The sequence below is a fragment of the Salvelinus alpinus genome, chromosome 13 (genome assembly GCF_045679555.1).
Source record: "Salvelinus alpinus chromosome 13, SLU_Salpinus.1, whole genome shotgun sequence".
NCBI classification, from domain to species: Eukaryota; Metazoa; Chordata; class Actinopteri; order Salmoniformes; family Salmonidae; genus Salvelinus; species Salvelinus alpinus.
Window position 1 is genome coordinate 36,991,465 of NC_092098.1, and position 14,955 is coordinate 37,006,419.

Consider the following 14,955-nt stretch of genomic DNA (forward strand, 5'->3'; position numbering starts at 1 on the left):
TAATTAATTTAGGACTAATAGTGATTTTACTTAACCATTTTTTATACGTTGACCCATTCCAGGTGAGTGCATGAAATTCTAGGCCTAGTCATTAAAATGATCTGCTTCAATGTGCTGTATGACACCGTAAAATTACTAAATACTTACTTCATGAACAAAATGAGACCTTGTCAGTGAATTTGTTGTTTTAGCTCTTTTCAGTCCTGTCAGGTCTTGACAAAATTACGGAGACCTTAATGCAAGCTTCTTGACAATAATGCAAAAAACATATTTAGTTAATTTATTGTGTACATATATGGACAATATTACATGTTAGGCAACATCAAACAAAAAATGCATGATGTTGTAAGTGTAGATACTTCATGGTAAAACTGTCATTATTGGCACAGGTAACCCAGGTGGGACAGCATCTCAGTGCAAGAGGCGTCACCCCAGTCCCTGGTTCGAATCCAGGCTGTATCACATCCAACCATGATTGAGAGTCCCATAGGGCGGCGCACAATTAGCCCAGTGTCCTCCGAGTTTGGCCGTCATTGTAAATAAGAATTTGTTCTTAACTGACTTGCCTAGTTAAATAGAGGTTAAAATAGAAATAAAAAAAACAAACAAAAAAAACAGCTGGCTCTCACTTTGATGGGGCACTCTGCTCCTCATTGGTCACAGCATCCCTCTCTTCAGTGTTCCGTTCTGGGATTGGCTGAACTTCCGAGCCAGGGGTCAGCTTTGACCCCCTGTCGGCCAGTCGCTGAAGGACCAAGTCAGCAGTGCTGGTCAGACTGTGCTGGAGAGAGGACGAGAGGGGAAAAGATGGAAAGAAGAGAAAGAGAGAAAGTGGGAGAGAGAAAGAGATTACACAGTCAGTGGTGACTCGTCATTCAGGGCATGTGGGGCAGAACCCCACCTGTTTTGAGCCCCACCTGTTTATAATTTTTTTAGCATGTTACTTTGGCATTAATACGTGTCACATATCAGTTTGCAAACAATGTAAAACCATTTTTTTTTAATAATAATTGACTTAATACAGTCGCATTACAAACTGATTTCTTGAGTAAGGCAGCTCCAAAATGCACGTGTTTCAACCTTGCTCAGTGCCTTCTGTGGTAGTGGGGCAACCAGCGGAAAATACGGAGTGTAGGGGTTGGTAATGTTCTCTAATTGCGCCGTGATTGGCTCAGTGTTGTCACTCATGGGGACACTACGTCACCGCAAAGTCTACGGGTAGAGCTGAAAAATTCAAGCCACTTAGGTACTGCCATAGAGTTACATTAGAAGTTCCCATCCAAGAAGGCTCAAGGTCATTGGCCACAGATAAAATTACATCAAATCACGTTATATCTACAGTAGCTTTGATTGGACTGATCATGTCAACAACATACTTTCAAAATCTTAGCTAGCAGTCATCATCATGAATCAAGTTGACAATCTACTGGCAAATCCTTTTCAATCCTTGTCATATGAAGATAAATAATGACGAGAAATTATAGATAAAACGTATCGGTGCTCACACCATAAACATTACACAAGTTGGAAATCGCAATTTCAACAATGAGGGGTTTGGAAGGAATCAGTGGCTAACTGCAAGCATTGCAAAGCAATCACTAGCCTGATATTCCGTGGAGTGGGTGTGTAGTCCAAGTCTGGGTTTAAGGGCCTCTTTTCCAAACTTAAAAGGATAAACATTCAACATTGGCCATGATTTCAATCCAGCATGACTTCTGCCGCGCTCAAAACAACTGGAAACTCGGAAATCTCAGACTTCAGTGAGTTCAAGACAACTGGGAACTCGGGGGAAAAAAACAAGCTCTGACTGAGAAAATACGTTTTGAACGGTCATCCGAATCGGAATTGCAAGTTTGGGCAATTTTCCACTCCTAATTTAGCCGACTGTTCTGACTTGGTGGTGCACATGTAGCCTATAGCCTGTTTTAAAGAAATGTAATTATCAAATATTGTAAGAGCTTTCATTGTCTGCTTATATGCCCCCTTTATTTATCCTACAGTTCTGACTTGGTGTACAGGGAGAATACTGTAAGAACGGCCCATGTTCTGAATTCTGTCGCTGTATATTTTTAAAAAGTGCTGAACAAATAGTTATATTGACTATGTCTATCCTAGCTCACTCATTAATGTCTTAATCAAAATTACGGATCGCCTCTTATCCGCTCATCATCCACTTATGCCATAGTTTGTACATCTCAATTGTCAGTAGAAACCACATGTGTTTAAGCAAGTCAGCCATATCAGCTATGTTTTTTAAAAAGTCAGTAAATAAGACTAAATGAACTGTTTCGCTGCCAAACAAGGCTCCGCTCATAGCCAGGTGTAGCAGTGGTAAGATGTTGGGACTGCTGTTGGGACAGCTTTATGTAGGCCCTAACAGTTTGTGGGAACTGTTGGTCAACATTATAGTGCAATTAATGTATTGTTTAGTGTTGTGGCTTTGTTGGCATGCATACCCCAATGTTATTTTGTTTGCCCCAAGATTTACATGCTAAAATCGCCACTGGATACAGTACATATATTTCTGTAATAACATTTGCACATCCTGTTGTAAAACGCCAAGCTATCTTTAGATGAATGCAATAACAGTAAGTCGCTCTGGATAAGAGTGTCTGCTAAATGACTACACTACCGTTCAAAAGTTTGGGGTCACTTAGAAATGTCCTTGTTTCTGAAAGAAAAGCACATTTATTGTCCATTAAAATAACATCAGATTGCAACTCTGCCTAGAAGGCAGATCAAAGAAATAGCCATATGTCAGACTGGCCAATAAAAATAAAAGATTAAGATGGGTAAAAGAACACAGACACTGGACAGAGGAACTCTGCCTAGAAGGCCAGCATCCCGGAGTTGCCACTTTACTGTTGACGTTGAGACGGGTGTTTTGTGGGTACTATTTAATGAAGCTGCCAGTTGAGGACTTGTGCGGCGTCTGTTTCTCAAACTAGACACTCTAATGTACTTGTCCTCTTGCTCAGTTGTGCACCGGGGCCTCCCACTCTTTCTATTCTGGTTAGAGCCAGTTTGAGCTGTTCTGTGAAGGGAGTAGTACACAGCGATGTACGAGATCTTCAGTTTCTTGGCAATTTCTCACATAGAATAGCCTTCATTTCTCAAAACAAGAATAGACCGATGAGTTTCAGAAGAAAGTTATTTGTTTCTGGCCCATTTTGAGCCTGTAATCGAACCCATAAAACGCTGATGCTCCAGATACTCAACTAGTCTAAAGAAGGCCAGTTTTATTGCTTCCTTAAATCAGAACAGTTTTCAGCTGTGCTAACATAATTGCAAAAGGGTTATCTAATGATCAATTAGCCTTATAAAATTATAAACTTGGATTAGCTAACACAATGTGCCATTGGAACACAGGAGTGATGGTTGTTGATAATGGGCCTCTGTACGCGTATGTAGATATTCCATAAAAAAATCTGCCGTTTCCAGCTACAACAGTAATATACAACATTAACAATGTCTACACTGTATTTCTGATCAATGAGGTTATTTTAAATGGACAAAAAAACGTGCTTTTCTTTCAAAAACAAGGACATTTCTAAGTGACCCCAAACTTTTGAACGGTAGTGTAAAATGTAAACGTAAAATGTATTATAGGGACTACACTCCGTGCTATGGCACTCCATGATAATGCACCTGTAGTATGTGTAGCCCCTTGAGTGTTAGAATCGCCAGCTCTCTCAGCCCATCTCCAGTCAAATCCAAGTAAATGATGGACAGCAAGGGGCTCTTGAAGCTCCGCCTCCACAGCAGTTGGAACTGTTCCTCTGTCCCTCTCATTGGTTGCTGGAACTTGTAGCAAAGCAGCTCCTGAGTTATAGGAGCAGAAGCAAAGGAAACCCTCAGCACATCAGCTAACCGGTGCCCCCACACAATGACTGTAATTGTACTGCTGGTCTATACTTGTGACTTTTATTTCTTATTCGCATTTTTTAAACTGCATTGTTGGTTAGGGGCTTGTAAGTAAGCATTTCACTGTAAGTTCTACACCTGTTGTATTCGGCTTTTGATTTGAATCATGATTTGGATGAGTAGTTTTAAAAACACACCGACTAACATCCAAGAGTGGAGCAAAAGCAAAAATATAAAAATTGACAAATGGAGTAAATCAATGGAGTAATCAGTCAATCGTTTTCGGTTATGATCAGGTTAGATTTTTGTACTAATCTCATCAAGGGATATGTACAGTGCAATCGGAAAGAATTCAGACCCCTTGACTTCTTCCACATTGTTACATCCTTATTCTAAAAAAAAAAAATTTTTTTTTAAATGTCCTCATTAATCTACACACAATACCCTATAATTGTATTTTCTTTTATTTAACTAGGCAAGTCAGTTAAGAATAAATTCTTATTTAAAATGATGATGGCCTACCCCTGCCAAACCCTAATGACACTGGGCCAATTGTGCACCGCCCTATGGGACTTCGAATCACGGCCGGTTGTGAGCGGGAGCCGAATGACAAAGCAAAAACAGGTTAAGAAATTTTGTACATTTATAAATAAAATAAAAACTGAAATATCTTATTTACATAAGTATTCAGACCCTTTACTTAGTAATTTGTTGAAGCACCTTTGGCAGCCATTACAGCCTCGAGTCTTCTTGGGTATGATGCTATAAGCTTGGCACACCTGTATTTGGGGAGTTTCTCCCATTCTTCTCTGTAGATCCTCTCAAGCTCTGTCAAGTTGGATGGAGAGCGTAACTGCACAGCTATTTTCAGGTCTCTCCAGAGATGTTAGATCGTGTTCAAGTCCGGGCTCTGGCTGGGCCACTCAAGAACATTGAGACTTGTCCCGAAGCCACTACTGCATTGTCTTGGCTGTGTTGTCCTGTTGGAAGGTAAACCTTCGCCCCAGTCTGAGGTCCTGAGTGCTCTGGAACAGGTTTTCATCAAGGATCCCTCTGTACTTTGCTCTGTTCATCTTTGCCTCTACCATAAAGGCCTGATTGGTGGAGTGCTGCAGAGATGGTTGTCCTTCTGGAAGGTTCTCCCATCTCCACAGAGGAACTATGTCAGAGTGACCATCCGGTTCTTGGTCACCTCCCTGACCAAGGCCCTTCTCCCCCGATTGCAGTTTGGCAGCGCGGCCAGCTCTAGGGAGAGTCTTGGTGGTTCCAAACTTCTTCCATTTAAGAATGATGGAGGCCACTGTGTTCTTGGGGACCTTCGATGCTGGAGAAATGTTCTGATACCCTTCCCCAGATCTGTGCCTTGACATAATCCTGTCTCGGGGCTTTACAGACAATTTCTTCAACATCATGGCTTGGTTTTTGCTCTGATGTGCATTGTCAACTGTGGGACCTTATATAGACAGGTGTGTGCCTTTCCAAATCATGTCCAATCAATTGAATTTACCACAGGTAGACTCCAATCAAGTTGTAGAAACATCAAGGATGATCACGGAAAAAAGATGCACCTGAGCTAAATTTTGAGTCTCATAGCAAAGGGTCTGAATACTTATGTAAATAAAGTTTTTATTTTTTATTTTTAATAAATGTGCAAAAAAAAAAAAAAAAAACAGTTTTCAGTTAATCATCATGGGGTATTTGTTAGATTTTTTATTTGTTTTATACATTTTAGAATTAGGTTGTAACATAACAAAATGTGGAAAAAGGGAAGGGGTCTGAATAGTTTCCAAATGCACTGTATTTTATTTATTTATTTTTGCTCATAGCCCTTCTGCCCCTTATGAGAAGCCCCACAAACTCACCTGTCCATAGGTTCCCAGTAACAGCTCCTTCTGTCCATCAAAGTCCAGGTCTGTGACCAGCGCACAGAGCACTGCGTCACACTGGTCACTCTCCGAGAGGCACGCATGGCAACTCACACCATACTCCTGGACATCCCTGAGAGCACAATGTACTGACCATTCTGACCATAGAAACCTAACTGACCACACATTGACCCGAAGACTAGAAAGAGCACCCACCACACAGGGAACACAAAACACTGACCAGTACAAAATAGAATATCCTTACTGACCACGACAGAGGTCAGTATGAACAAGCTTTTTTCAACAAATGACTGGCATTCTACCACTGCAATAAGATTTCTGAGGTAATGTTCCATTAGTAAGCACCTCTCGCAAATGGCTTGCATTCTTTATTCATGTATTCTTAGTCTCTAATAGGCCTGTGATACTGACCTGTACACAACGGCCATCTCTATACTGCTGGTCACCAGGAGGTTGTAACCAACGATCTCAATGTCTGAGAAAAGTGTGGAGACAAAAATTGTGTTTCTTATGGTTGTGGCGGTCATGAAATGTTGTCAGAGGGTAATTCTATTACAAATGGAGCAAATGTTTAGCATATACGGGCTTCCATGCAAACAAGCTGCGTGCCTTTGGAACAGCTACATTTTAAAAAGTTGAACAAAATCTAATAATATAGCCTACACCATCACAATAAAATCCATTGTTGATTTACTTGTGTTAGGCCTGTAAAAAACTGGAAATGTTTTAGAAATCAAAACATAAGGGCTGCATGATGTGACTCTATATTGATGATTTGGAAAAAGTTGCAAAAAAGGTACGTGCTCTGATCCTTGCACTTGACGCAGAGAGAGAAAGACAATTGCATTGCTGCTCTGCTTGTGTGGCAAGCAAGTTAGGGGATATCTAATCAATGGAAGCTGGAATTAAAATAACAGAATGAAAAGTGAAATGAGAAAGAAAGGCTACAATGACCAAAAGCCAACAGGTAGGCTGCTATTTAGGGTATAATCTGAATGGATTTGTTGTTATGTGTAGGGTAACTGTAGGACGGTGCAACATCTGCATAGAATTTGCAATATACCAATAGCTCCACCTAGTCCACTGGTAGGCTAGGGAATGGTTCTGACCAAATGCTCTCTCCTCCTATCTAATAATTTTGTCACACGGAGCATAAACACGGATCTACAAATCTCATTGCATCCAAAATAACTGCTTGTTATTATAGGTAGATCAGTCAGTCTGCTCAGTCAGTCGGTGATTAGCGACTGAGCAGAATGATGCTCTTGAACACATCCAGAGTTTTGGAAGGAAAGTACAGCCGCAAATCATAGGTTATGTCGCAAATGGCACCCTATTCCCTATATAGTGTACTACTTTTGACCAAAGCCCTATGGGCACTGGAGAAAATTAGAACACTACATAGGGAATGTACTGCCATTTGGGTACAACAATATCCAGAGGTCATATCGGTGCTGCTCATCCATACCGTCCCCTCCCTTCTCTCCTGCCCTTTCAGGGTCCGCCGGCTCTGCCCGGGAATGCAGAGGGAAGAGCAGCACGGTGGAGATGGGACTGTCCTGCTGCACCCGCCAACTCTGCACAATCTCTAATCCACGCGGACGCATGTGAAGACACAGAAAGGAAAGTACATCAGCAAATCATAGGTTGTGTCGCAAATTGCACCCTATTCCCCATATAAACCCTATTCCCTATGTACCCTATTTCCTAAATATAGTGCACTACTTTTAACCAAAGCCCTACGGGTTGTGGTCGAATGTAGTGCACTAAATATGGAATTGAGTGCCATTTGGGACGCAATCCTATAGTGATTTAGTGTATGTTGTGTATAGGCCGTCCTCACCAGGTCCAGTCTGGTCCACCAGAGCCAGCCCAACGCAGCCGTTCTGACAGCCAAAGGCTGAGAGACGACGACCGCCGGGGATACTCAGCACATCAAGCCACAACACACTGCAAAGAGAAGGAACAGTGATTACACACACACACGCACAACTGAGAGAACAGCAGACAGAGGATACACAAACTAACTTGCTGGGCAGCTCTTGTAGCTCAGGGAAGAGTCTCTCGACTGGCTGCTCTTCAAATTGGTGAAGGGAGGCGTTCTATTGCAGAGAAGATACGTTTACTAGACTCCCACACCAAACATTACAAATCTCACCGCACACACACACGGGTACATAGGCTTACCTCCTTGTAAAGATGAATCCTCTGATCATGACCACTGAGCAGAAACACTGTCTCACTGCATCCATCTTCGCACTGCACTCTGGAACAGTTACATACTGTTGTTATTCATGTCATTAACAATGTAAGGAAGTGACAAACACTATCGTCATGCCAGGCTTTTTTATACATTAAATTTTAAAATCTCGACTCATACATTGGGTCGTTCATGCACACACATTTATACTGACTCCACACACACGCACCACATACAATCATCATATCCGCTGCTGCTAGTCTGTTTATCATATATCCTGATGCCTAATCACCTTACTCCTGTACATGTCTACCTCTATCACTCCAGTATCCCTGCACATTGTATGGTACTGGAACTGACCCTGTAAATATAGCTTACTTACTGCTCGTGTTCTTCTTATTTCTGTCTTAGTTTTGTTCTACTTTGTTATTTTTAGTACTGCATTGATATTGATTACTACATTGTTGGGGTTAGAGCTGGCAAAAAAGGGATTTCACTTTTACTTGTGCGCATGACATTAAGCTGCAATCCCGCTAACGGGATCGATATGACAACAGCCAGTGAAAGTGCAGGGCGCCAAATTCAAACAACAGAAATCTCATAATTAAAATTCCTCAAACATACATGTGTCTTATATCATTTTAAAGGTAATCTTGTTGTTAATCCCACCAAAGTGTCCGATTTCAAATATGCTTTTCAGCGAAAGCACTACAAACGATTATGTTAGGTCACCACCAAACCACAATAAGCACAGCCATTTTTCCAGCGAAATATAGCAGTCACAAAAAGCAGAAATAGAGATAAAATTAATCACTAACCTTTGATGATCTTCATCAGATGACACTCATAGGACTTCATGTTACACAATACATGTATGTTTTGTTTGATAAAGTTCATATTTATATAAAAAAAATCTCAGTTTACATTGGCGCGTTACATTCACTAGTTCCAAAAACATAATGTGATTTTGCATAGCCACATCGTTTCAACAGAAATACTCATCATAAATGTAGATGATAATACAAGTTATACACATGGAATTATAGATATACCTCTCCTTAATGCAACCTCTGTGTCAGATTTTTTTTAAACTTTACGGAAAAAGCAGACCATGCAATAATCTGAGACGGCGCTCAGAACAATAGCCAAATTAGCCGCCATGTTGGAGTCAACAGAAACCAGAAAATACATGATAAATGTTTCCTTACCTTTGATGAACTTCATCAGAATGCAGTCCTAGGAATCCCAGGTCCACAATAATGTCCGTTATTTATGTCCAATTAGCTACTTTGGTTAGCGCGTTTGGTAAACAATTCCAAAGTCACAAAGCGTGTCCACTATAACGTGACGAAATGTCCAAAAGTTCCATAACAGTCAGTAGAAACATGTCAAACGATGTATTGAATCAATCTTTAGAATGTTGTTAACATACATCTTGAATAACGTTCCAACCGGAGAATTAGATTGACTTCAGTTGAGCGATGGAACGGAGCTGCCTATCACGTGAACGCGCGTGGTCAAAGCATGGTCAGCTCGTGGCAGTGGTGACTAATTCCTGTCTCCTTCGGCCCCCCTTCACATTAGAGTCATCAGACAAAGTTCTATTGACTGTTGACATCTAGTGGAAGCCGTAGGAAGTGAAAACTCATCAATATCTCGCTGTAATTTCAATGAGAGCTTGGTTGAAAATCTGCCACCCCCAGAAAAAATCCAAACAGGAAGTGGAACTTCTCAGGTTTTTGCCTGCCATATGAGTTCTGTTATACTCACAGACATAATTCAAACAGTTTTAGAAACTTCAGAGTGTTTTCTATCCAATACTAATAATAATATGCAAATGTTAGCAACTATGACTGAGGAGCAGGCCGTTTACTCTGGGCACCTCTGTGCACCTTTCATCCAAGCTACTCAATACTGCCCCTGCAGCTATAAGAAGTTAAAACTTGAAACTGCATTGTGCACCTAAAATGTGTGGTAGGCCTTGAAAGGAGTCAAAGAAGTATAAACTATGTCTAAAGTTGTGTAGGCCAGTTAGATAGGTGCCCACTGTAGTGTGTACAGTACTTACTCTGTGTGGTAAAGCTGGAAGGGGGTGAACTGCAGCTCCAGGTTCAGACAGCTCTCTAAGAAGAGGATAAAGAAACAAGCTCTAATCAGGGTCATGTTCACTAGGCACGAAACAGAAGAAACTGGTTCATAACAGGGTGAAATTGGGAGGTATAATCTGAACTATTTTGTTTTCCACCGTACAACATTTTGAAACACTTTACTACGTGGTCCTAATGAACACTACCCTGTAAAACCATGTGAATACAAGAAGGGAATGTGTGTTCTATGTAACTCTACTGCAGCAGGTGATGCGATGACTCACGTGCAATGGACTCCAGGTTGAATTCAGACCCTGGCTCGTAGTCACAGTAGATGTTGAGGAATGGAGTGGCTTTGTCACCTGAGTCCTGGGGGGGAGGAGTGAAGACAAGTGTTATGGATACAGTGATGTGTGAACACACTTTCATCTACCAAAGAGAGAGAGAGAGAAAAGTGATCCTAGTCGTATCATTCTGTAGACACGAAACGTAAGAAAACATCCCAAAACAGAGAGGTACTATCTGAACTTTCCCATGAAACACTAATTTTCAATTTTGCTACTGTGTGGCCTAATGCACACGTCCGGAGTCTGGCTGGACCACTCAAGGACATTCAGAGACTTGTCCCAAAGCCACTACTGCATTGTCTTGGCTGTGTGCTTAGGGTCCTTGTCCTGTCGGAAGGTGAACTTTCGGCCCAGTCGGAGGTCCTGAGCTCTCTGGAACAGGTTTTCATCAAGGATCTCTCTGTACTTTGTTCCGTTCATCTTTGCCTCAATCCTGACTAGTCTCCCAGTCCCTGCCACTGAAAAACATCCCCATAGCATGATGCTGCCACCACCATGCTTCACCGTAGGGGATGCTACCAGGTTTCCTCCAGACATGACGTTTGGCATTCAGGCCAAATAGTTCAATCTTGGTTTCATCAGAACAGAGAGTCTTGTTTCTAATGGTCAGAGTCCTTTAGGTACCTTTTGGCAAACTCCAAGCGGGCTGTCATGGGCCTTTTACTGAGGAGTGGCTTCTGCCTGGCCACTCTACCATAAAGGCCTGATTGGTGGAGTGCTGCAGAGATGGTTGTCCTTCTGGAAAGTTCTCCCATCTCCACAGAGGAACTCTGTCAGAGTGATCATCGGGTTCTTGGTCACCTCCCTGACCAAGGCCCTTCTTCCCCGATTGCTCAGCTTGGCCAGGCGGCCAGCTTTAGTAAGAGTCTTGGTGGTTCCAAACTTCTTCCATTTAAGAACAATGGGGGCCACTATATTCTTGGGGACCTTCAATGCTGCAGAAATTTGTTGGTACCCTTCCCCAGATATGTGCCTCAACACAATCCTGTCTCGGAGCTCTACGGACAATTCCTTCGACATCATGGCTTGGTTTTTGCTCTGACATGCACGGTCAACTGTGGGACCTTATATAGACAGTTGTGTCTTTCCAAATCATGTCCAATCAATATAATTTATCAGAGCTGGATTCCAATGAAGTTGTAGGAACAGCTCAAGGATGATCAATGGAAACAGGATGCACCTGAGCTAAATTTCAAGTCTCATAGCAAAGGGTCTGGAATACTTATGTAAATAAGGTATTTCTGTTTTTTATTTGTAATACATTTGCAGAAATGTCTAAAATCCTGTTTTCACTTTGTCATTATGGGGTATTGTGTGTAGATTGGATTAAATATTAATTTTTTTCAGCAACGTAACAACATTTGGAAAAAGTCAAGGGGTCTGAATACTTTCCGGAGGCACTGTATGTGTACAGATGTGTACACTAGGAGAAGGGTAGGGGATATAAGCATACCTTGATGAACGTTATTCCCACGACCAGCCCCCTGTTCGGTGAAGATTTGTTGAAAGCGTCAATTGATACAATCTCTGCATCAACTGAGGAGACAGAAAACGACAGACAGACACACATTAGCAAGTTCACTAGCAACACATTTTGTACACACATACACAACACATGAATCGTTGCAATGCATGCAGCCATAACAAGAATGCAACCGTAGCAGGTTAAATTCTGTAGCTAGTTATCTTATCCTCACCTGGTATGTAGGTGAACTGTACCTCTTTAGCAACAGGTCTGATTTTCTGTTGGATGTCTTGGTACCTGAAACAGACCACTTTGCCTTTCAGAGTAGCGGCGAGTAACTCTTGCTCTCCAGCCTGACAGAGTCCGTACATGTTACTCTGGGACAGAAAGCGGCTGAAACTGTCCTCCACGAATGGACACGCTTCTTTCCCCTCTCGCAGCATCCTCGTGACGTAGTAAATACAGTTAATTTAATCCGAATTTGCCTTAAACTTGTGCAAAACACCAGCCTATGCCAAGAATCCAAAATCCTCCATCACCATTCAAGCAGCCCAAAAACACAACATCCGGGTGTGGGAGGAACTACGAGTAAAATGATCCAATAGGGAAAAAATGTCACGATTTCTAGCAAATCAGCGTGGATGTCTTCAACCAATCACTTCACTTCGCCTTTCAGTCGCTGCAGTGCAGTACGTAAACGTCAACCACTAGGTGTCAGCAACAACTCTGTAAACAAATCCATGATATTCCTGTCTGCGCCTATAAATATGAACATCCATAAGCAAAACAACGGCATGCATACTAGTCTCTTGGCTTGGAATATAAAAGTAATCTGTTTGTGTGTTCAGTTTATATATTGATTTTTGGGATTTAGTGTCCTCAAATACTGTTCACTTGTGTGGACACTTACTGGTGTTGTCTGTGCCCAATAATGTTTCTACCATGTTTTGTGCTGCTACCATGTTGTGCTGCTGCCATGTTGTGTTGCTACCATGCTGTGTTGTCATGTGTGGCTGCCGTGCTATGTTGTTGTCTTAGCTCTCTTTATGTAGTGTTGTGGTGTCTATCTTGTCGTGATGTGTGTTTTGTCCTATATATATATTTTTTTTTTTTATCCCCCCCCCAAGAGGACTTTTGCCTTTTGCTAGGTCATCATTGTAAATAAGAATTTGTTCTTAACTGACTTGCCTAGTTAAATAAAGTTTAAAAAAATATTATAATAATGTCCGCTGCGGGTCCTCTTCTGAGCAGGCTTCTTTCTTTCTTTTTATCTCACTGGCTTTGTTAAACAGAGCATACCTCACAGGTCACATCTAATCTACACATTGTTTGGTTATTCAGTAGTATCTCATGCATTCACCTTGGATGCAGTGGTTAAAACTTGAGACAAATTTGAAACAATATTTCATGATCAATAGTATTGAAAGCTCTTGTATCTTGTATATACTACAAAATATATCTTATATCTACTACACAACCCTCTGTGTGTATGTCTCTTTAGGAGAGATTGGGATAAAGCAGGAAACAGATGTTGGACATTGGACAATTCCTGCTGAGAAAATGTGTAATGTGTGTCATTGGGTCTTGTAGGTATATTGTACGTACAGACAGTGATATCACATGTGGTAGTATATTCTCCCAGTTCAGGAATAGCTTGTGCCAAACTCCCAGTTCCCATAATACCACCTGGGGAATCTTCTGGCAGGATTACTGTCCACTGTAATCAGTCAACCACATTGTCACCTCAGACAGCAACCTCTGACTCATCACACACACACACACACACACACACACACACACACACACACACACACACACACACACACACACACACACACACACACACACACACACACACACACACACACACACACACACACACACACACACACACACACACACACTGTCACTTTTTATTTAAGGGTATTTTCATACATATCTGTTTCACCATTGAAAAATTAAAACACTTTATGTATCTATTCCCGCCATTTGAAGGTATCATAAGTATTTGGACAAATTCACTTATAGCGTGTTAAATTTAGTCAAAAAGTTTAGTATGTGGTCCCATATTACTAGTATGCAACTTCTACATCAAGCTTGTGACTCTACAAACTTGTTGGATGCATTTGCAGTTTGTTTTGGTTACATTTCGGATTATGTTGTGCCCAATATAAAATAATGGTCAATAATTTATTGTGTCATTTTGGAGTAACTTTTATTGTAAATAAGAGTCTAATATGTTTCTGAGCACGTCTACATTTAATGTGGATACTACCATGATTACATATCATGAATAAATCGTGAGTAGTTGTAAGTGAGAAAGCAACAGAGGCATAAATATCATACCCCCCCAAAAATGCTAACCTCCCCTGTTATTGGCAATGGTGAAAGGTTAGCATGTTTTGGGGGCATGATCTTTGCGCATCTGTAACTTTCTCACTCATCATTATTCACGATTCATTCATGATTATCCCTAATCATTGTAGCATCCACATTAACATAGAAGTGTTCAGAAACATATTCTATTCTTATTTACAATAAAAATTACTCCAAAATGACACATTGATTGAAAGATTGACACACATTAACATGCGTGGGGTAACTGGGGTCCAAATGTAGGGGGGTGTAGGGGCAATTCCATAGTAACAGAGTGACGCTTAGACTCACTTTTTCACTTTAAAATGTTTATGCCAAGCAAATAACATTGATTTCAAACCACACACCTACACTACATGAACAAAAGTACGCAGACACCTGCTCATCAAACATCTCATTCCATTCCAAAATCATGGACATTAATATGGAGTTGGTCCCCCCTTTGCTGCTATAACAGCCTCCACTCTTCTGGGAAGGCTTTCCACTTAATGCAGGAGCATTGCAGCGGGGACTTGTATTCCAATCAGCCACAAGAGCATTAGGGGGGTTGGGCACTGATGTTGGGAAATTAGACCAATTCATTCCAATGGTGTTCAATTGGGTTGAGGTCAGGCCAATCAAGTTCTTCCACACCGATCTCGAGACAAACCATTTCTGTATGGACCTCGCTGTGTGCACAGGGGCATTGTCATGCTGAAACAGAATTGTCTAGATTGCCATTGTATGCTGT

At 41.4% G+C, this 14,955-nt stretch overlaps 1 protein-coding gene across 2 annotated transcripts; it reads right to left on the reverse strand.

Moving 5' to 3' along the window:
- Positions 1 to 266: 266 nt before the first annotated feature.
- kptn (kaptin (actin binding protein)) lies at positions 267 to 12,444 on the reverse strand. Of its 2 annotated transcripts, none has more exons than XM_071339224.1 (12): positions 12,082 to 12,444; positions 11,838 to 11,920; positions 10,322 to 10,406; positions 10,019 to 10,073; positions 7,938 to 8,016; positions 7,779 to 7,852; positions 7,594 to 7,700; positions 7,219 to 7,338; positions 6,162 to 6,225; positions 5,727 to 5,862; positions 3,649 to 3,822; positions 267 to 776 (listed from the first exon to the last, which is right to left on the reverse strand). In XM_071339224.1, exons 1-12 carry the CDS (start codon positions 12,290 to 12,292, stop codon positions 759 to 761), a joined length of 1,206 nt encoding a protein of 401 aa, XP_071195325.1. In that variant the 5' UTR covers positions 12,293 to 12,444; the 3' UTR covers positions 267 to 758. The 2 variants fall into 2 exon arrangements, with proteins under 2 accessions (XP_071195325.1, XP_071195324.1); XM_071339223.1 differs by having other exon boundaries at positions 267 to 781; positions 12,082 to 12,423.
- Between the last annotated feature and the right edge of the window lie 2,511 nt (positions 12,445 to 14,955).